The sequence below is a fragment of the Enoplosus armatus genome, chromosome 21 (assembly GCF_043641665.1).
Source record: "Enoplosus armatus isolate fEnoArm2 chromosome 21, fEnoArm2.hap1, whole genome shotgun sequence".
NCBI lineage: Eukaryota > Metazoa > Chordata > Actinopteri > Centrarchiformes > Enoplosidae > Enoplosus > Enoplosus armatus.
Window position 1 is genome coordinate 1,442,185 of NC_092200.1, and position 22,145 is coordinate 1,464,329.

Below are 22,145 nucleotides of genomic sequence, written 5' to 3' on the forward strand. Positions count from 1 at the left end.
ACACTGTGTGTGTGTGTGTGTGTGTGTGTGTGTGTGTGTGTGTGTGTGTGTGTGCGTGTGCGTGTGTGTGTGTGACAAGATGACAAAAGCTGCTGGTTAATCAGTGATGGTGTAAAATCTCCTCCATCTCTCCTTTCCTTCCCTCCTCGTCTCCTTCCTCTCCTCCCTTCCCCCCTTGCCTAATCTCCTCTCCCCACCTCCTCTTATCTCTTCTCCTTCTCATCTTCCAAAGATCACACGAGCAGATTCCCTCTGAAGCTTGGAAAGATAAATCATTCACACACAGTTAAAATAAAGTGTAGAATAATGTACACACAGGAGCATCTCTCTGTCAATACACAAAAAGGTCTCGACGGGTTTGAAAGCGTGTTTGACACGAGAATCGATAAAAAGAATAAAAGACATTTTGACATCGTCATCAGTTCGTTTTTATTATTATTAAATAATAAATATTATAGTCAAAAATCCAGCCTCAGTTAATAATAAGGTCAAGCATGTAGCATTTGTATAAACACACACTGAATGACAAGATAGCAAAACACAGCTGTAATAATGTAAAATATATTAGAAATGTCAACAAATACTGTACATTAATATCACTTACAGACGTCCTTATATGTGTTCAGCTGCTGCGTCTGTTCAGATATGAACCGCATGTAACCCTTTTAAAGGTATTTGTATTTGACCTTTCCCTGTCTCACCTGCTGCGGCCACGAAACAGGTGAGTGTCCGTGACTGTCGCAGCCCTTCATCAAAGTTTGACTCGTCATCATCACGCGTGACTTCCTGTCCAGCAGCTGAACGTCTCCTTCCTGCCTGTTGATCATTTTCAGCACTTTCTAATCTCTTTGTTGTTCTTTTCCCCCTCCGTCTTTTGTTTTGCTCATTAGTGGCGGGGCTCATTATGCCGAGTCCATTAGTGGGGGGGGGGGTTGTGTGAATCAGTTTGATGGAGGAGCCTGAAGGCCTCGTCTTCGGTCCTGCTGAGCTTCAGACTGAGAATTAAAAAGAGTCAGACGTTCCTTCCTGTCCTCCTTTGTTTCTTGTCTTTCGTACTTCCCTTTTTCATTGGTTCCATCTTTACTTCCTTCCATCCTTGACTTTACTTTTTATTTCTTTCCATCTATATTGTCTTTTTCCTCCCTTCTGTCCGTCCTTGTTCACTCCCTTCTGTCCTCTGCATCCTTCACTTCTGTCCTTCGTCTGTTCTCGTTCTCCTTCCTGTGTCCTTTTATTTCTTTTTCTTTTTTCTCTCCTGCCTACTGCGTGGACCACTCCCCCTCCCTTATTTTTTGTTTTTATTCTTGACTTCCTCCTTTGCTTCCTTAAAACCTCCTTCCTTTTATTCCCTCCCTCCTTCATTCTTACCATTCTTCCTTCCTCACTTCCATGGTTTCATCTTTTTCTTTTCCTCCTTTTATCCGTCTTTCTTTTTGTCTATTCCTTTGTTCCCTCGATTCCTTTGTTCTTCCAAACCCTCTTTACTTCTTCCGTCCTCCCTCTTTTCCTTGAGCTCCTTCATCCTTTTTATCCTCCCTCACCTCCTTCCTCCTCCATCCATCGCTGTCGTTCTCCCTCCGTCTCACCTTCCACCCAACCTGGACCCGTTTCCTCGTCAGTCCTCCGTCACGTCCTTCCTCGCTCCTCGTCTTTAACCACAGCATGTAAATCAGATCCATCACACTTTTATTGGTTCTGTCTTAAATCCTAAATGATCTGGAGACACAAAGACAGACGGAGAAGATGAATGGGTTTGCCGGGCAGCGCTGTAACTTCCCAAGGTCGATGTAGTAGTTTCCCCACATCAGAGGAGCTGCCAGCTGTAATGAGGCCCGAGTCCATCAAGAAAAAGAGCTGGAAATTAAACCAATAATCATTTTCACTTCAGCAGCTCCTGCCAGGAAATACTTCAGTGTTTCCAATTTGTGTGTTTTGATTTACTTCCTCGTCTGTAGTTTGTTATTCTGGACTGTGTGGTCCTCGTGGCCTGCAGCTGAAACAACACATGAGCATAGTGAGTGTCCAGCGCTGTTTGTATTTGAGGTCGCTGAGGTCCAATCTGGCAGATTTCTAACACCCACGTTTAGATTTGACAGCAGCTGCCGTTGTTGTGGCTGATCTGAGAACATTACAACAGTATATCTACCAGGGAATACTTCATGCTCATATCCACGTTTCAGCCGGAGTTACAACAAACCTGAAGCTCGTGATGTGGCGGGAAGTTTCCTTGAAGGGATTATGTGATCTGGTGCTATTTGTAGAGGAGATATAGACCGTGTTCAGTTGTAACTGTAAGTAGCTTCTGCGTCACCGAGCGTATTGTTTCTGCTGTGACCAGGCCTTTTTAATAAATACTATCTTCTGTATTAAATATATATACTCTTTAGAAGCTCTAGCAGCACACCTGCTCAGTGAAGACAAATGGGGAGTTTAATTTAAGCATCAAGTAAATAATGATTTTATTGTGATTATCGTAGATGTCGTCCTATAAACTAGAGACGGTCTTCATGAGTTTAGCAGTGTGAGCATCAGGAGGTGTGAAGATGTGATAAAGATGAGACAAAGAGACACAGACTTTGAACAAGAATATCAAAGACCATCACACACACTGTACACACACACAGTCTTCTTTCATTTAGATAAACACACACTCTCAGTGAGCGTCGGGTTATTGATCGGCGTCTGCTCTGGCTGTTCTGCAGCTCACGCTTTGTGTTTTCTGGTGAGAAGCTGCAGGAAATCAAATCAGCGCTGGTCAGAGGAGCGAAGCGTGGAGTCCTGCTGCCCTCCGAGCACAGAGCAGCTCGGCCGCTTCATCTGTCGGGGCCTGCGAGCTTAAAGCTGAGTCTAAAGTTACAACTCTTAGTGAGAAGTTCGTCTGGATGTTTGACCAACAGAGATGATGGAAACTCAGGGAGAACAGAACAACCTTCAGTTTATATTTATGTTCACTTCCAGTGGCTCTTTAGTGCCTTTCTCTCCTCGCAGACCACTTTAAATTCCCAGGATGGCGTGATAATCATGGGGTTGTGTTAGAGGCTGAGCTTCGTAACACTTGTTGGATTCACTGGAGTGAAGCGTGAGGAGTTATTCTAGGCGTCCGGGTCGGACATGAACCGGACATGAAACTCTCATCAGAACAAGAGATGAACAACTGTGTTAGAAAATATCTGGTTCTTTGATAAAAAAGAGGTGCAAGAAGCCTGTGGAGAAGTCAACTACGACTCCCAGGGTGCATTTCAGTACGAGACATCCAATCGCTGAGCTTCAGATTCTGTTGTGTGAAGATGTGACTTTGTAGAAAGCTGTGAAGACATTCAGCAGTTTAAATAAGTTCACTTTCAGACTCTGACTGGCTTCTTCTCCGTAGCAACGCTCGCTGAGGCTGATGGGAACTGTAGTATTTAGAGCCATTCGCTGTACCAAACTCATGCTAAATTAAAAAGACTTGACATTCTAATGAATTATAACATGAACCTGTGGTGTGGTTCAGTTACTCCGGAGACTCATGGATTTAAGCTGAGAAGAGCTGCAACGATTAATCGACCGATCGATCAAAAGAAAATTCATTTGCAACTATGTTGATAACCAATTAATTGTTTGTCATTTTTCAATCATTTAAATTTGATTCATAACAGCTTTTTTAAATGAATCATTTTATTCATAAATTGTAACTAAACACTGTAGAAGTCAAAGCCACTGACGTCTGAACGTCTGTGGAAATGTGTCGACTGTATTCTTAAAGTTGAATCAGTCAAATGAAGTCCAGGTGAACTTGGAGCCTGCGTCTGGTGGCCGTTTTAGAAACCGGTTCAGTCCAGCTGGTTTAGACCGTTTGGGTCCAGTTTGCAGCACTTCGATGTTCCCGTGTCGCTCAGATACATCAGTGACTTGTTCTAAAGTTTTCATCTCATCTGCACTCATTTGTCTGGATTCTTTCTGTTGTTCAGGTTTCTGTGTTTTAACTTTGTGTTTGTTTGCTTGTTGTTTGCTTTTTTAAACCCCTCGGAGGGTTTGGAGTCTCGACTGCACGTGTTTGTTGTTTTTATTATCTTCTGTCTTCACTGCCCGATATTGTTTTCTTTTTTCACTGTAAATGGATCCAATGAAACTAAAGTGTGTGTGTGTGTGTGTGTGTGTGTGTGTGTGTGTGTGTGTGTGTGTGTGTGTGTGTGTGTGTGTGTGTGTGTGTGTGTGTGTGTGTGTGTGTGTGTGTGTGTTGCAGGACCTATGCACTGCGGCGGGTGCGTGATGCCTTCAGGGCCAACAGGAAAGTAGAGGATCCAAAAACGGTGGAGAGACTGATGGTGGAGGGACAGCAGACACTGGCACTGATACAGAGACAGGTGACACACACACACACACACACACACACACACACACACACACACAGACTGCAGACTCTCCCTCAGGTTAACCAGGTTGACTAGTATGCAGATGAACACCTGTGTACTGACTGACCACCTGTCATACACACACACACACACACTCCCTCATTACCGTGGCAACTCTGAGCTAATCACCTTCTCTGTTGTTCACTTTGTTCCCATAATGCATCAGCAGCCTCTCAGCCAATCCCAACAGGGGATTGACAGTCTCTCTGTCTGCCTCTTTCTTACTGCCTTTCATCTCAACACACACACACACACACACACACACACTCACACACAGCTAAATAAATGTGTGTGTGTGTGTGTGTGTGTGCATATGTTATAACAGTGGGATTTTTGAGTCGTGCATCACACACACACTGTGGGCAGGGTGGGAGGAGTGTGTAAGTGGACTGAGTCATATGGTGGATCTTTACCACACACACACACACACACACACACACACACACACACTTATATTTGGCTTTACTGAGTCTGCAGAGTCACAGTCTAAATTTGAATGATTACATTTACATACTTCTGACATCTGCGAGCAGCAGGCAGCCACATAATCGATGGAAGAGTTGTGATATTTATACATTTCTAAAAGAAAAGAGGAAACCATGAGAGGAGATGATCAGATGAAGCACATGAAGTAACCAGCTGAGGATGAGGATGGGGCTGTTGTCTTGTAGGTTTTTGGTCATAACCCAAAGAGTTGGACACATTCAAACCAAACGTCATGACAGTCCATCTGATATGTTTCCCACCAGCATTAGCATCCCTAAAGCTAATGCAGCTAGCGTGGCTAAAGGTCTTGCTGGGCTTCAGACGATGCGGTCTTTATGTTGTCAATGTGAGAGCCAAGAAATGTGACTGAGGCAGGATGGATATCATCATCTATCATCTGTGTTACCCAAACGCTCTCCTCCTGTGTGCCTTTAAAGGTTTGTGTCTAAGAGGCTGTGACAAGTTTTCACACATCCACTGACGCCAACGGCAGCGCAGTTTAATGTAGACATCAGCAGACGTGGCGGGTTCGACACGCGGTGCACAACATCAGTGTGGTGTGGATTGGCTGGGGGGGGGGCCGGGGGTTTACTGGGTTTCTTGTTTGACTGAAGCGGGGCGGCGTGTGTTTTCTTCTCTGCATCTCGCCCACACTGACTCGTGGATTAAACGTATCAGAGGAGGAAGATGCACCTTGTTACAACCCTGCTGCAATACTACAGGCTTCTGGAAAAATCCATAACACACACACACACTCACACACACACACACACACACACACTTTAACGTACTGCTTGTGTTTGCTGCTCTCTGGCTTTAGGTTTCCTCCCCTGCGTACAAATCCATAGTGTGTTTATATGACAGACAGAGGGGGGAGGAAGACGAGGAGGAGGAGGAGAGGTAGAGACTGTTTGTGCACTGTAAATGAAATATCTTTCATCAAATGACACAGAAGAATAAATAAAACCACAGATTTATCAATCAATGAGTAACAAGAGACGTCAGCACAGAAAGGCCAAACATGTTTTAGGTAATTTAGCGTCTTATTTTCACTCAAATCGAAGTTGCAGTTCTTTAAATAACCAAATTTAGGGGATCCTTTTCAAAAAGGGTTGTTTTTGTTCCATGATTCTTTATCGGATTGTTTTAACTCTCTACTGTGGAGATAAAATAAGCCTTCATTGATCCCCAGAGGGAAAAGAAAGACGTATGAAACTGATTTATTTCAAATGTAATGGAATGAAAATAAATGACATTCAAAAGATTTTTGTGTGAGTGTTAAACGTGCAGCAGTGTGATTTGTAGTCGCAATAAACATTTTATATCAAAAATGATAAAAAGATAGCAGTCGGTTTGTTTCATGAATTCTTCTGAAAATGAAGCCGCAGGTCAAACCAGTGACGATCATGTTGGAAACAAGACGTAACAGATGAGTTTTGCCGACTTCTCATGACTATGTGGCTTGAGATGGTCTCTGGTGGCCGATGACCTTTGACCTCCCCGTGGATGCTGTCTGTTTCTAGTGTTCACTCAGTCACAGGGGTAAATATCTCTCCTACCAAATACAACAACCGTGGATGAGATGGAGAATGAACTTTTACACACAAAGCAGATGAATTAGACTAAACAGTCCAGATCTGCATCCCGAGTCATTATTCAGTTATTATTTCCTTCTTTTCAGAATGTGCTTGTGTGTTTATACTCGTGTGTGTATGAATTCATCTGCTGCGTGTGTGCTTAAAAGGTTTATTCTTAATTGTGTGTGTGTGTGAGGATATTTCTGTGTGTGTCTTTGTAAGTTAGTTGGGGAGTAAAGATGATGGATTGCAGCTGCAGAGCCGCCTCTGTTTGTAGAGAGGAAACTAAACCAGCATGTTCTCTTTAATGAGTGTGTGTGTGTGTGTGTGTGTGTGTGTGTGTGTGTGTGTGTGTGTGTGTGTTGAGTGTAAGAAAGAGAGTTTAAGACAGAATTGCAATGGGAAAATGAGCCGGGAAGAAGAGACTTATTTAAAGAGGGAAAAAATGTCAATGAAATAGAGTGAAAGAAGAGGAGGAGGAGGAGATGAAGAAAATGAAGGGAAGAAAAAGAGGAGGAGGAGGAGGAGGAGGAGGAGATGAAGAAGAGGAGGAGGAGGAGAAAAGAGAGAGCTGGATTGCAGAGTTGAATTTTGTTTGATGGATAGATGAAACTGCTCTCAGTCTGTTTACAGGTGCGTCCCACTTCAGCTGGATTTACACACACAGAAACACTCTTTTTGTAGGACTTGTTAATGTTATGGCTTCACTTTATCATTGTGTGTGTGTGTGTGTGTGTGTGTGTGTGTGTGTGTGTGTGTGTGTGTGTGTGTGTGTGTGTGTGTGTTGGCGCCCTCTGAAGAGCCATTTCTCATCGATTACTGCTGCTTAATGTCACTGCAATGTCACACGGCCTTCGGCCATTTTGGCTCAATTGAGATTAAATGCTGCATCGGGTGGTGAGTTATACCTGCCAGGTTCAGGGGAAACTGGCCCCCGTCACGGCTCTCGGGAGGTGGGGGGTGGGGGATCTCAGTCTCTCCGATCACAGAGGATCTGTGATGAAGCGGCTCGCGGGATGGTGGGATTTACCTGCCGGGTTAAATCCAGGTGGTGCTGCTTCTCACCTGCAGGTTAGTTTCATTATAAATCTGTCTGGAAAGACTGATGGTGCTACATGAGTAAAAAGTCGTTTTTAAAGTCTCATGTTTTCAGTTTACACTCTTCACTTAGTACTGAGGAGGTTGTTGTTGTTGTTTTCCTAAAAAGCAGCAAATGAAAGGATTTAAAAAATGTTTGAAGCTGCAGTTCCTCTAATGACCGCTGAACTCTGTCTCTACTGAAATAAAAATATTAAAATAGCTCCACTTTGCTAATGTTTGGTCTTTGGTGGCAGTTAGTTCCATGAAAGGGATTTTACATGTTTTTAAAGAACCCCTGATTTTGTCCCAGATGCCTATGAAAGACAACACATTTACAACATACAGTGAAACATGTTTCTCTGGGCTGCACGGCTGTTTCTTATATACTTCTATATAAACTTTTTTTACCGCCCGGTTTCAAACCTGCCTCCTGACAATCAATAAATTGGGAGGCAGATGCAGTTTATCGGCCCAACTGTTCCCCTGTAACCTGGACCAACTCCACCGTTTGAACTGGAGGTTCTGACCGGTAAATTAAAACACAGAGTGAAAGAAATAAATCCTTCAGTTCAACAGAGACGCTGAACTCACTTCAGACTGGACAATACTGACACTGAGCTGTGTCTTATTTAAAGCAGACTCTTGTGTAGTATAGGAAAAAGAAGATCTCCACCACCTTTTAATAAAGAGGAAATTAAACCCCTGAGTGCTGCAATATCTCAGCAGACATTCAAATGAGAACACACGGTTCCTCCTGCACACGTGTTTGCTGCAGTTTTACTCTATCGTCAGTTAATAATCCGAGAAACACTTCATTTGATTTCATGTTGGGCAGCAGGGTGCTTAGAGGAACATCTCCACGGACAAATGAATGAAGCGAGAATAAGGTTTTATGGTAAACAGCTTGAGCTTCACACACTTACAAACACGCAACTTAAAAACATGAGGATTCTCAGGCAAGTTCTACACTTGTAAGGATTTCTCAGTGGATTTATGGACGTTTGTTTACAGACGTCGGAGACAATGATGGTCTAAGTTAGACAGAAATATGTGTCCCATGTCTTTGTGTTCAGATTGAGTTATGACTCCGAGAAGGAGAACGATTTGTGACGCTGACATGGAAATGTTGTAGCTCACAGTTGGCAGGTTTGAACGAATGTTTGGTGCGAGCTTTTACATTTTCAATCAGGGCAAATCTACAGTCAATGAGGACAGGTTGCTGTTGCTGCTGCAGCTCCCACTTTGTAACCAAGAGTTTAAGATGTTTCAGTAGAAAGCTGAAGATCTCATACCGCCTTAAATAACCGCAGTACGACCGCTAACATGTTAACTGACGCAGGAGATCGACTGTGTTTCCTTTGTGACGCAGTTGCAGCTCGGGTGCAGCTCAGTTTGGGGAAACCAGAGATTCTGGGAAAGCCTGAACCAGACAGGAGCTGAACTGAAAAGTAGGGCAACACCCTGTGTGAAATCCTGCGTCACCTCACCTCCTCCTCCTCCTCCTCCTCCTCACCTCGCTCTTACCCTTCCTCTCTCTCCCCTCAATCCTCCCCACTTCATGCTCCCCTCTCTGTTTTTCTCCCTGCTCTTCCTCCATCTTTCGATCTGTGAAAATCCCCCAGCCTTCCTCCCTCCGTCCCTCAAAAATCCCACGCCTTTATTGCTGCTTTTACACCTGAATGCCCCACGGGTGCTGGTAGCTTTACCGAGCTTTAGACACACACACGTACTGCATATGACTTCATACTGCTGAACTAACTATTAAAAAGAGAAGGGAGCTGTTCAGGTGGATAAAGACTCATAGAACATTATACTGAGGCGTTAGAGGAGGAAGCACAGGTCCAGCTCAAAATCTGACTCTGGTATGAAACCATAAACCATGCCGAATCATCTTAACTATAGCTGGAGCGATGCATTGTCAGGGTTGATATTATCTGCTGATATATCAGTAATGACATAAATGTTGGCAGATATGCAAAAACAAAAGTGCATTATATAAATATTTATGAGAGGTGTTGATTCAACTTTATGATCATTTTGGAGGCTGCAGTTCTCTGTGCGAGTCTCACAGTCTTGTCTTTGTAAACCATCTTAATATCACACAGACAACAGGTGCTTGTTATGTAACAGTAGTGCATGCAGATCAGAACAATAACTTCTTACCTTTTCCATTATTTTCGAGGGCAGATGCTGTTTTAATCGCTGTAAACTCCACATAGTGTTGTGACTGAGAAAAATCCATAAAACTTACATCGTTTATTTTTAAATTCTTTGTTTTGTGGATGTTTTCACCAGATGGGTGTTGTTTTATTTATTTTTTAAATCAAGTAGTCTCATTGACATCAAGATCTCTTTTTAAGAGAGAACAAGAAACATTCACAGTCAGACGACCATAAAATACACAAATAAAACGTCAGACAAACTACAGTCTAGGGACAAAATATAATTAGTAAAAGTCATTACAAGACTAAAAGCTTCAGATCTCTCAAATCTCCAAGGGGAATAGAAGAATCCAGCTCGAGAGCTGTTTGCATTTTACCAGAAACTAGTTATGCGTTTAAAACAAGTCTGTGATTAAGAGTCTGTGTGGAAGTGGAACCAGGCATATAAAATGGTGTCATCTGCATAAAAACAGATATTGAAGTACTTATTAGGAAGAATATTGTTTATTTATGTATATGTACTGGTTTAGGCCAGGCTTCAGTAGGGATGACATTTTAGCCAAAAACATCGACATCAGTGATGTATGGCCCAGCCTTGTACCTCACACATACATACATTTCTTTAGACCATTTTCTAACAAATAAACCATTTTTCAGTAGATTATGCAGTTGTGTTGATTTTTACGGAAATATCTGGTATTCTGCTCTTCTGATTCCCCCAGTATTAATACTGAGTGTCCCGCTGGAGTCTCCAAATGGACATTTTGTGTTCAAATACAAAATACAAGGTAGTATTTTAGGTGTACAAGCACCCAACACAACTCTGGACAAAAGGTGGTAGATGAGGAGTTTAATGCGTTTGTATTCTTGGTAAAGATCAGGACTTAACCAGGTTTACCATGTTGGTGCCTCTGAACCAGTTCAGTATCACTAAAACTAATTCTGACTTTTCAGTACTTAATTCTGAAGCGTTACCAGGATCATGTATGTATTCAAAATAGAATAGAAGAAGAAAAACAAGAACCGTTACCATTTTATTTTGGGGATGTCATTCATGGCCTTGTGCACAAAAAACAAGGTCTTTAACTCAAACCTGAGTTCACGTCTGCACTCGCAACAAGTGACCAATGAAAACATGAATTCAACACGTCTCTTGAACAGTCAGAGAGACCTGGACTCTGTGAAGTCGGATCTTTCTCTTTGGTCTCTCTTTCGGTCCTCCCGTCATCACCAGCCCCACAAACTCTCCGACTATTGAAGTCTGAGTATTGATTTCTGACATTCGAAGCCCTCAAACCGTCATCCCACCAGCATGTAGAGGGGCCCAGTGCAGCTTTTAAAAATAGCACATCAGAGATCACAAAATCAGAGATCAAGTGTTTGGGGGTCAAAAAAGCTCAACAATCATATGAATCAACTCTCCAGGTCACTGCTGGCATTAAAGTACACAGTGGAGTTTGAAGATCTTTGCTAATGTGGTTCTGTGTCTGAGGATCGAATCACCTGCGGTTTGTAACTATAGACTTATGGTTTTTTTTTTAGTTAAGCTAAGCTTTGATATCATTTCATGTGTTACAGCACCACCATAAATCACTCGGCCTCTGTTTACAAGAACGAGAGATTAAAACTTGTCTTCTTCCCAGATCTAATTCCTTCCAGAGATAGAAGATCCTCTTAAAGGCAGCGCAGTATTAAGCCCATTTATTGTGATATTGTTGTGGCTTTGGTTCCCAAAATATGGACTCATCCAATGTTGTTGATGAAAGAAGTGAAGTTCATTCTGCTGTTTCACCTTTCAAGACCCATTACACCAACATTCAAGACAGGAATCAATTCATTTCAATGGAATGTGGAAAATAAATTCAACATGTTGAGATATTTAGACGAGGCTCAATTTACAGCAACTTAAACTGAAAGTAGAGAGTAGAAGAAGTCTTAGTTTGCAGATCACAAACACTAGAAAGGACCTGTAAGGAAGAATCTGCTGTGAAACGTACAACTAGATTTTAACAAACATTTTTGGTTGTAATGAGAAACGTTAGCGAGCTAAACAATTTGATTGGCTTTCACCAACACATCCCGTGAGTCTTAGCTATTAGCTGTTACATCCTGGGGGCTGGACAAACGTGATCATGAGTAGATTCCAGATGACTGCTGGTTGTGATTATAAGAGGAAAGGAAACGTACAAACTGGAAGTGTCAAACATTTCTAAGCATCGTGTGATTCTGACTTCCCAGTTTGCAGTTATTCAAAATTATTGTCGTTCATTACGCCTCCTGTGGAAGCAGTAAAAGTGTGATGTGGCTGATGAAAGAATAGAAAAATGTACTCTGGCTTGATTTTGCAGATGAACTATTGAGTTATACATTTAGTATCATACGTATTCCACAAAGCTGTGAGATTAAACTGGATCCTTGGATTTAATAGCTACAGAATACAGTGTTTTCTTCTTCTTCTGTGGTGTTTCTGGTGCTTTGTTTTGTTTGTTAGTTTTTCTTCTATTCTTAGAAGTCTGGGTCTGATGCAATGATGTTACTCTATCCTCCACACACACACACACACACACACTCACTCTGCATGATGAAATTCATTGACTGAAGAAGGCAATGTGATGTAAGGACAACAGTTAAAGAGGAGGAAGGGGAGATGGAAATAAATGCGAGAGAAGGAGGAGCGGAGAGGAGTAGGCCATGGAAGGTAGAGGAGGAGGTGGAAAGGCAATAACAAGATGGCAGAAGAGAGATATGACTGAGGAGAAGAAACGAGGGAGGAGGAGAGGAAGCAGGAAGAGTGACGATAAAGGAACAAGACGAGCAACAAAATATGTCATTTGACTTTGAAAACAACACATGCGTCCATTTTCTGGTGTGATCTCATGTTGGCACCTGGTTCTGATTCCACTCTGGTCATTTGATGAACATATGTATTCGTATTTGTCACTTGAAAACTTAGTGTTAAGACATTTCTAGTTTTCGCCGGTCATCTGGATGATGAAGTCAGCCGGAGTGAAGAGTTACTGCGGCCTCAGTGAGGAAGGCGAGCTGCAGGATGTGGACATGTGGATCAGTGTCGGTGCCTGTCCTCCATTACTTTGAAGTGGACTGTCATTTCATGAAGGACTCTCTCTCATCTCCTCTCTGTATGACTCGCTGTATTTCTCTTCTCTCCTAAGTTCCTCGCTCCGTTTCCTCCGGCAGATTGCCAACCAGCCCATCGATTCCTTCTCTCAGAATCGCTGCCTCTCATTTCCCTCAGCCTGGCTGCGTCGATGTGCGAGTGTGTCCGAGTGTTTTTCTGTGTTTCTGCCGTCCTCTCCTTCTCTGCAGAGCTGCGATAGAGAGACGATTAATGAGAGAAACTGAGCGTGTTGACAGAATGAACAGGCAGCCGAAACTCCAGGTGTTAGCTGCTCCTGAACGCACCCTCTGACTGTGTGAACAACGGTGTTTAGAGACTTCAGGTGACAACAGTGGTGGTGCCGTCTTGATGAGATGGGAGTGTTTTTCTTTCTGATGTGTCTAAAGCTCGGCTCTTCGTTTTCTCACATCAAACAGACATTTAAATAGATATCTGTCAAAACAACGTGGGGACAAATAGATGAGATGACCTGTTACCTGTTCATGCTAACATTTCCGTAGCTGTTGCTAACTACCACTGACGTGTCATTTGTGCTGTGAACTAGAAATGTAGAACGGGAATGAAAACAATGCTGGATTAACAGAAGCTTCACCTTTTGTGTCTGAGACGTCGTTCATATCGGACAGACGGACGTCTGTTATCCGGGATTTAATCAACAAAGGATGAAGAGAAATATCAGGAATTAAAGGGGGAAAACAGTGTGAGGAAGAAATTGGAGAAAGACGAGAGAACAATGGAAGCGTGACGACGCTGGCAATTTATAGCCAGCCGTCCTCTTCCTCTTCTCTCCTTCCTCTCCTCCTCTTCCTCCTTTCATCCTCTTCTCCTCCGTGCGACGGACTGAAACGGGAGATCACAGCAGAGTCTGGCTGCTAGAGAGGGAACTCCACACACACACACACACACACACACACACACACACACACACACACACACACACACAGTCGGGTAGTTCTGATATATGAACACAGTTTGCCTTCATCTCTCCTCACTCTCTAATTAGTGTGTTCAGAGTGAAAAAAAATTAAGGTTAAGAAACGGCAGATTTACAAAGAAACTCCTCATTACTGTTGTACTGCGTGTGTGTGTGTGTGTGTGTGTGTGTGTGTGTGTGTGTGTGTGTGTGTATAGAGAAAGCATTGAAGCACTGAATTTTTAAGCTGTGTGTGTTTTCTGTCTGTTTCCGTTTGGGCGTGGCTTTGACTTCACAGCTTAATCACATCTAATTACTCTTTAACTGCGCCGTGATTGGTCGCCGCTGGGTCTTGAGTGCTGGCGGCTAATTGGTCGTCAGCGTGACAAGTGGGCGAGGCTTTCTGGGGTCATTGTGGCCAATTAACGAGACGAGAGAGACGGGACGAACGAGCTCGTTAAGGCTGGTGGGAGGGGCTTTAGTGAAGGAGGTTTCCAAGGTCACACACACACACACACACACACACACACAGTAACTCATAGTAACAGTAAGAGAAAGAGGGATGTGTAAACGAAGACGTCCCATTGGTCTGGCACTCACACACACACACACACACAACAGGGAGAACAGAGGGAGTTTCTTATTGCTGTGTGTGTGTGTGTGTGTGTGTGTGTGTGTGTGTGTGTGGTATCAGTTTCAGATTGAGTTAGACCCTCACCTCAGTCTTCGTCTTGTCTCAGTCCGGCTGTTTTCAGACAGGATCAGTTCTCCGTGATGGAAAGAACTGATTCAAACTTTAAAGGTCTTGAAGAAGTAAAAACTCCTTGTTTCCACCACCTGGAAGTAATCTGCAAATATGTTTTGAATGCCGTCGTTTTCTATCAACATAAATGGAGGAAATGTTGTTAATTAACGTCACAAAAACGTTTTGATTTCATTTAGTTCAGGCTCTGGCAGCACTCGGTGAAGGTTAGGGGAAGCTCCGCTCTGCTGCGTCACCAAACTCTTGTTGGAAAAATGGAGTTAATGGAGATCGAGAGGAACGAGAAGGAAAGATCAATATTCTGTATTGTTCTCAGATGAGTGTTATAGACTAATACATTGCTTTGGCTGCAGTGCCAGTAAAGGTTAAAACTCTGACAGAGAGAGAAACCAAGAGACAAGAGAGGGAGAACTGTGGATTTAGGAAGACAGAAATGAAAGCAAGAAGCGGTGAAGAGAAACAAACAGAAATTGTGGGACGCAGCACCCTGCTGTTGGACGATCCGACTACTACGAGGTTTGAAGCCTACCGTGGCCTTTACAAACCCCATCACAATGACACGACTAGAAGAAGAAGAAGAAAGAATTAAAAAAAGAAAGAAGAGATTGGAGGACGACTGCTCTGTAAATGCCGAGAGGAGGGAAAGACTCTCTTGAATGTGCATGAATAATTAATGGGGAGACAGAGGCGACTCTGGCACTTTGGAAAACACACAGGACGTTTCACCAGGACGTTCAAACACTCCACCAACACACTCCTCCTCTGCAGTCACACATGTGGGAACAACAGATAGCCGGAGGACAGAGAAGACAAGTGCAGGCTGGCGTTGAGACACTCGCTCAGCACGTAAGCAGAGGACAAATTAAGGGAGGCAGGGAGGGACAAACGAGGGAGATGAGGGGGGTTAAGGGGGAAGCATCAGAACAGAGTGATGTAATTGGCTGGGTGAGCATGAAACAAAGCAGCAGGATGTGTGAGACGCAGAGACACCGTCCTTCAAAACGCCTCCCCACCCTGCTGAAGTGTCCTTGAGCAAGAATCCCTGTGACCTGCGGTGACCCGCGATGTCCTACAGCAGATTAAAGGAGCTCTGTGTGTAAATCTGAACATCAGTAAACCATCAGAACAACACAAACACCGGAGAGACGAGCGGTTTTAGTTTCTGCTGGTTGTCCCTGCGTCTGCCAGAGCCGTTAACAAGTCAGAGTCAACTCTCAAGTCCGTCGGGACTCTTCAGCGTCAAGTATTGTTGAGATTAATCCAAGTCATGTTCAAGTCAAATGTCACAAGTTGATCAAGACCCTCTCAAGTCAAGTATAAAGTCAGTTGAGACACATCTTGAGTCAATCAAGGTAAGTCCAAGTCTCAAGTCAGTCAAGACAAGACAAAGTCATGTCTCAAGTTAATCGAGTCAAAGTCAGTCGAGATAAGTTCAAGATGAGTCTCAGGTCAATAGAGAAAGGTCAAGTCAATCTCTCAAGTAGATCAGGACAAGTCGAGTCTCGGATCAATCGAGATCGGCCAAGTTACAAGTCAAGTCCAAGTCGAGTCTCGGGTCTTGTCAAGGAAAGTTTAAAGCAAGTCAAGTTTCAAGACAATCAAGATCCAAGCACAATGAATCAGGACACGCCCAACACAAGTTTCTAGTGAATTCCAAGTCGAGTCACAATTCAATCCGTACGCGTCTCAAGTCAGCTGAGATAAGTCCAGTACAAGTCACTGTGGTTCTGGTTATTTCACTCAAAGGTTTCAGTGGGACAAATCGAGTGTGTGCTTGGTACGCCTGGGCAACATGGAGCTGAGACTGTCTGAGGAGAGTGGAGCTCAGTCTCGTCTTCCCCGGAGAAATAAAAGCTTTTAAAGGAAAAGAGTAAACAGGGTTTTTTTTGTTGTTGTTTTGCTTCAAGCGACTGAGTTTGTGAAAACTGATAAACCTCTTAAAAGGGCCAAGCAAGAGACTGGAGAGAGAAATGAAAGGAGATGAAAGGTGTGAAGTTTTTATTTCTTGAAAAGTTTCACCTCGATGTAAGACGCTTAGGTTAATGGTCTCACTTTCACTTTTCTCTCTCTGCCTTCTCTGATCTACCCGCCCTGTGTGTGTGTGTGTGTGTGTGTGTGTGTGTGTGTGTGTGTGTGTGTGTGTGTGTGTGTGTGTGTGTGTGTGTGTGTGTGTGTGTGTGTGTGTGTGTGTGTGTGTGTGTGTGTGTGTGTGTGTGTGTGTGTGTGTGTTCACCCCTGCTCTGGTGATGCTGCTCACGTTTACATCATCATTTCACACACAAATGAACTCCAAAGTCTTTCTCACTTTTCATCCTCTCACTTGTATTTTTGGCTGGACGGTTGCCACAGAAACACTCACCTGGTGGTGTGTGTGTGCGTGTGCTGCTGTATATGTGTGTGTGTATAAATAGCAGGTTGAGTGGTTTTATTTCTTTAGAGTAAACCAACCTTTGTGACGGCGTTCTCTCCCTCTGGATGGAAGTGTTGTGTATGTGCTGACTGCTGTAACATAAAGAACCATCACACCGTGTTACTGGATAGATTTCTACCTCAGAAGCTTCCTTTGGTCGGCCTGGTGTCATCTGTCACATCCACCCTTCAACAGTCGGGTGGAGGTGGAAGTGGAAGTCTTGCAACAGAAAAGATTGCTTCGTGGGAAAGTTTTCTAGCAGTTTTCATCTAAATCTGTTAAGTTTTGGAGATTTTCTGCGACCCAACAAACAGCAATGACCTGTGGAGGAAATAAAGAGCTGCTAACAAGCTCAGTGTGACGCAGTAATAATCACAAAGCAAACAAAACCAGACGCTGTGAGGAGTGTGTGTGTTTCACCACTCTAATTTTCCATTTCAAAGTTTTCATTTAATGAGCTCAACGAAGGAACTACAGTTTTGTGTTCTGACCTTCAGTTTGAATCAGTTCAGGTTTTTGAGAAATCAGGTTTCTGCTGTCAGTTTGGTGGATGCCTCTAAACACTACAGTACCACGAGCCACGAGGCAGCACATTCAAAAGCATCCCAAACTGATCCAGATTCAGCTGCTGAATGTTTTATCAGGTCTCTCCAAAGTGTCATCTTTAGCTTCAGCTTGCCCTTTAGTGGCTCACGTAACTGAATTTGAAGCTCTGTGATTGGATGTTTCTTGTCAAAATGCACCCTGGGAGTTTTATGTCCACAGGCTTCTTGTAGCTTTGACTTTTTTTTGTCAAAGAACCAGATGTTTTCTAGCACAGTTGTTTTCATGTCCATGCAGGACTTCAGGCACTGAACACTGTCTATGCAGAAATGAACTGTTACTTCCACAACGCTTGACGCCCAAAATAACTACTCTAAAGATGTTTCGGACATCTTCTTCTTCTTCTTCTTCTCCTTCTCCTTCTCCTTCTCCTTCTTCTTCCAGGACTAAACAGAGTCAGTCGTCAGACAGTGAAATGTTTGTGCTGCCTGCTGCTCGGCTCTCATCTCCTGACGAATGGAAAGACTGGAGCGGCGTGGAGCGCTCCTTATGCTCAGTTTATTATCTACCTGAGCACCTCTCATCCTTCTGCTTCCCTCGCTCTCCATCTCCATCCTCCCTCTCTCCCTCTCTCCCTCTCTCTCTCTCTCTCCTACGCTCAAAGGCCTCCATGAATTTCAGTTTGACAGCATCCTGCCGTCTTTTCATCTTTCGTCCCCTCTTTTCTCTCTCTCGCACAAGAAAACCTCATTTTCTTTGTCTGAGCCGCTCTGCTGGCCACCTCCAGGTTTCCCTCCGTCGCTTCATCTCTTTCCTCCCACTTTCAACGGCTCTTTAACTTCATCTCCCGCTGTTCAGGGCAGCATTTCCACTGGGGACGGTTTGCACTAAAATTAGCTTTTTCTTCCAGTTTTACCGTGCAAGAATATAGTACTTCATCCCGATTGTTTTTGGTTGTGATAATGCAAACATTACCGGCCCACTTACAATATTAAGTTGACGTTTATTCTCTCTGAAGGAAAATAGACCTTAGATACGTCTTCCACTCAAAGTAAAAGATTCAGGTCCACCTGAGGAAGATTCTCATTGGACAAAAAGATTTGCTACAAAAGTGTCACAGGTGCAGTTTTCCGCTGGGGTCCAGGATGTTGTCTATCCTAAAACGTTGGAAATACCTCTCATTATCATTCAATACACCTCAATATCACCACAAACTGCTGAGGTAAAGCGTTTCTACAAAAGCATCTTGAAGGATTTACTGCAGGACTGAAGTAAGACCGGAGCATCGTGTCCAGGCTGCAGGCTCAGAGATGCTTTAATAGCTGCACGCTGTATAACTCCAGACAGGAGTTGGCCGAAGCCATCGGCTGGTTTGACGCGCATGTTCACAGCTGTGTTGCTGAGATTTGCTGGTCGGCTCCTTTGCAAACCCCGTGTGACCTGTAGGTCCTCATAACAGTCGTCTGCGTAGGTTTGCAGAGACGTTTCCATGTATCCTCACAGGTGCGTAACTCCAGCTTCATACTGCATCAGGTGGACGTAATAAAATGACTGAATGGAGTTACAAATTGGCAGAAATGTGATTTGAATTAGCAACAATCTGATAAAGTAATATTCGATAACATAGTGTAAGATTCAGATCTGACCAGACAAGTATTGAGGTGGGGTAAGCAGAGACCTCTCAGTTCTGGTTGGTGTAATTACACTCGCAGGCAGATTTATTGATTTATTAAGATGGTCAACGTTTTGATCCCAGTTGGATCTTCGGCACATATTCAGTATAAAGCAATGGGCTGTTAGGCTCCATGATGACAGGTGGGGGGGTTTTACATCCCTTCAGCCTCTGACATCAGGTAGTAAATAGTCTCAACCATGACTTCATGTTAGCAGAAAATAGTGTTTCCTGTCGTGTCACTTCCAGCTGTGTTTTTTTTTTTAAGGTTTTTGAGATATTTTTAATATGTTTGATGTCTTTTTGTCTCCGTCCTTCTGTTATTGTGGGTGTGGTAACATCTCGGCCTGACTGGCATCAAAGCGTTGTCAGTTTTTAAATAAATCTTGGACTCAGTTAGGTCAAGTTTAGAGATTGCAGCGATGCTGTCAGAAGAACAGCTGTAACGTTTCAGATCTTCAGGCTGTGTCCGTTGGATTGAGTGCAGCAGTCTTACGTTAATCTTACACCTCCTGCCTGGTGGGAGTAAGACTGAAGGTCAGTCAGTCACGACTCAGCAGGGAGAGAAGAGACAGTGTGTCTTCGTGGTTTCCATACTGCAGAGGGATGTGATGATGTATGAGGGAGGCTAAGTTTAGCCCTCCATTATAACACTGATCACTGTGGTTGTCTGTATGTAGGAGAGAACTCTCCTGAGGCCTCGACAGCGTGAGAAGTGTAACTGTACATGTGGTCTTACATCCTAACCAGAAACCAACTGTTATGTCTTAATGAATACAATTACAAGATGTTCAGATGTTACAGTACAGACACTCGTCTCTCTTAGAATATGCAGAGGAAACGTCAAACACTGAAGGGAAGCCTGTATGAGAAAATAAGTTCGAGATGCTAGTGGAAGAGATGCTAGTGGAAGAGATGCTAGTGGAAGACATGCTAGTGGAAGAGATGCTAGTGGAAGACATGCTAGTGGAAGACATGCTAGTGGAAGAGATGCTAGTGGAAGAGATGCTAGTGGAAGAGATGCTAGTGGAAGACATGCTAGCTATGATAGCAGGCCAGGCTCAGTCAGTGTACCAGTTCAGCTCTGGTGGTTTTGAGTCTCTCTCTTAGTGGCTGTTTGATTGACTTTCTAATGAAATGTTAACAGTCAATTCATAAAGAGGATCTGGTCCAGGGGCCCCGGGCCTGTACCTGGTAGGCCTGTACCCAGTAGGCCTGTACCCGGTAGGCCTGTACCCAGTAGGCCTGTACCCGGTAGGCCTGTACCCGGTAGGCCTGTACCCAGTAGGCCCGTACCCGGTAGGCCTGTACCCAGTAGGCCTGTAGCCAGCAGGCCTGTTCAGTAATCCTAATGGTACTAACAAGCCAATTACCAATCACTCCTCTGGCCCCGCCCCTGGTAGAGAGAGCAAACAGCCACATTCATATCCCAGCATGCTTTGCCTTCATTAGATGCTGACCTGCTGTTTCTGTTTTATTTAGAACCATGTTTTAACTGAATAATCCAAATGAAATATTACCATTATGTTTAATGGTTGATGGTTTGTTGTCTCTGTGACTGGGCTGAACTGAAATCAGCTGAAATGAAAAGACAGGAAGGGAAACAAACCTAAAGAGATATAAAACAAACTGATGGAGAGGAAGATGGAGAGTAACCAGAACTGACAGATATGGAGAGAGAGAGGAAGAGCGAGGTACGCTGGATGAGAGAGAGAGAGAGAGAGAGAGGCCATCCCTTTGTTAGGAGCCACAGCCGCAACAATTTACATGAGAGCCAAGCCTCCTGCGAGCTGATTGGTTCACAGAGCCGCCCGCCTCACCGCCACCCCCCTCCCTCCTACGCCACACTCCAGCCAATCAGGACGTCACACACACTGGGGGGGTTCCAACCGGGCGAGAGAGGGTCTGCTCCGATAGTGTGAAGAGAGAGGGGGGGGGGGTTGAGTGTATTAGAGAGAGTTGACGGCAGAATAACTGATGAGGTGGAGGAAGGAAGTGATGGAGAAACTCTGAGTGGACAGATTGTGCCCCCTGGTGGCCCTGCAGTGGTATAACCACACATAGAACAATAGTTTTTCATTTAGTTAAAAATCCTTAATACCACAGTACAGAAATACATGAGTACAGCCATTAGTGAACTAAACCAGCGTTCTTCACTTAGACATGTGTATATTGTTGCTGCTGGTCCCTTAAATATCACATGTTGTAGTAAACTGATATTTAAGTGTAAATCCTTATTTAATCCTTATTTATTTGGTGTAAATCCTCACAGTGTTGCACTGATTTATTGGTGTGAGTAAAGCTAAACTTTGGTCCGGTTATAAAACTTCCACACGTCTCCGTCGTTGCACCTCTTGCCGCCTGATGTTTTTGCAGCTGTGACATGTTTTCCAACTAGTTGTAAGGATGTAAGAATATTAAAGTTGTCTCTCTGTTCGGGTTTAGTTGTCCGGTGTGTCAGAAGCGTCGCAGCCTCAAGAGACCACCGGAGCACTCGGTCTTCTGGACGTGGTTCTGAAGTAGTTCCCAAACGTGGACAGACGATCTTTATGAGGGACTCGGTGTCCTGAAACAGCTGCTGAAACTGATCAGCTGGTGTTCGGACACGACGAGAGAACTGAGTGTTCAGAGAGACACACTGATGTACAGACGGACAGCAACGCCATGTTCAGAACGTCTGCTGTGTGTGTGTGTGTGTGTGTGTGTGGGGGGGGGGGGGGGGGGGGTCATGTTTGGTCATGTTCTGTTGATGAGCCTGTCTTGTCTTTGTACAGAAACAAGAAAAAATCAATTGTGAACTGTGGCCCAAGCACACACACACACACACACACACACACATTTGTCCTCTAGCGCCACCTTCAGGACAAACATGTATTTGGTAGCACACGTCAGAGAGGCAGTAGGAACTGTGGGGGTTGAGATGCAGCAGGAGGGTGAGACGCTGAGTCTCTCATAGTGGATGTAATGAACTCTGCAGCCTGCAGGACCTGTTGTTATGGTTACCAT

The 22,145-nt window shown here is 43.9% G+C and overlaps 1 protein-coding gene across 1 annotated transcript in view; it reads left to right on the forward strand.

Annotated features, from left to right (window-relative positions):
• Positions 1–22,145, forward strand: part of lyrm4 (LYR motif containing 4) — a 29,389-nt gene that overhangs the window by 5,756 nt on the left and 1,488 nt on the right. The window contains exon 2 of the mRNA XM_070928220.1: positions 4,226–4,346. Within this exon, the coding sequence (XP_070784321.1) occupies positions 4,226–4,346 (121 nt within the window). The remainder of the gene's footprint in view (positions 1–4,225; positions 4,347–22,145) is intronic.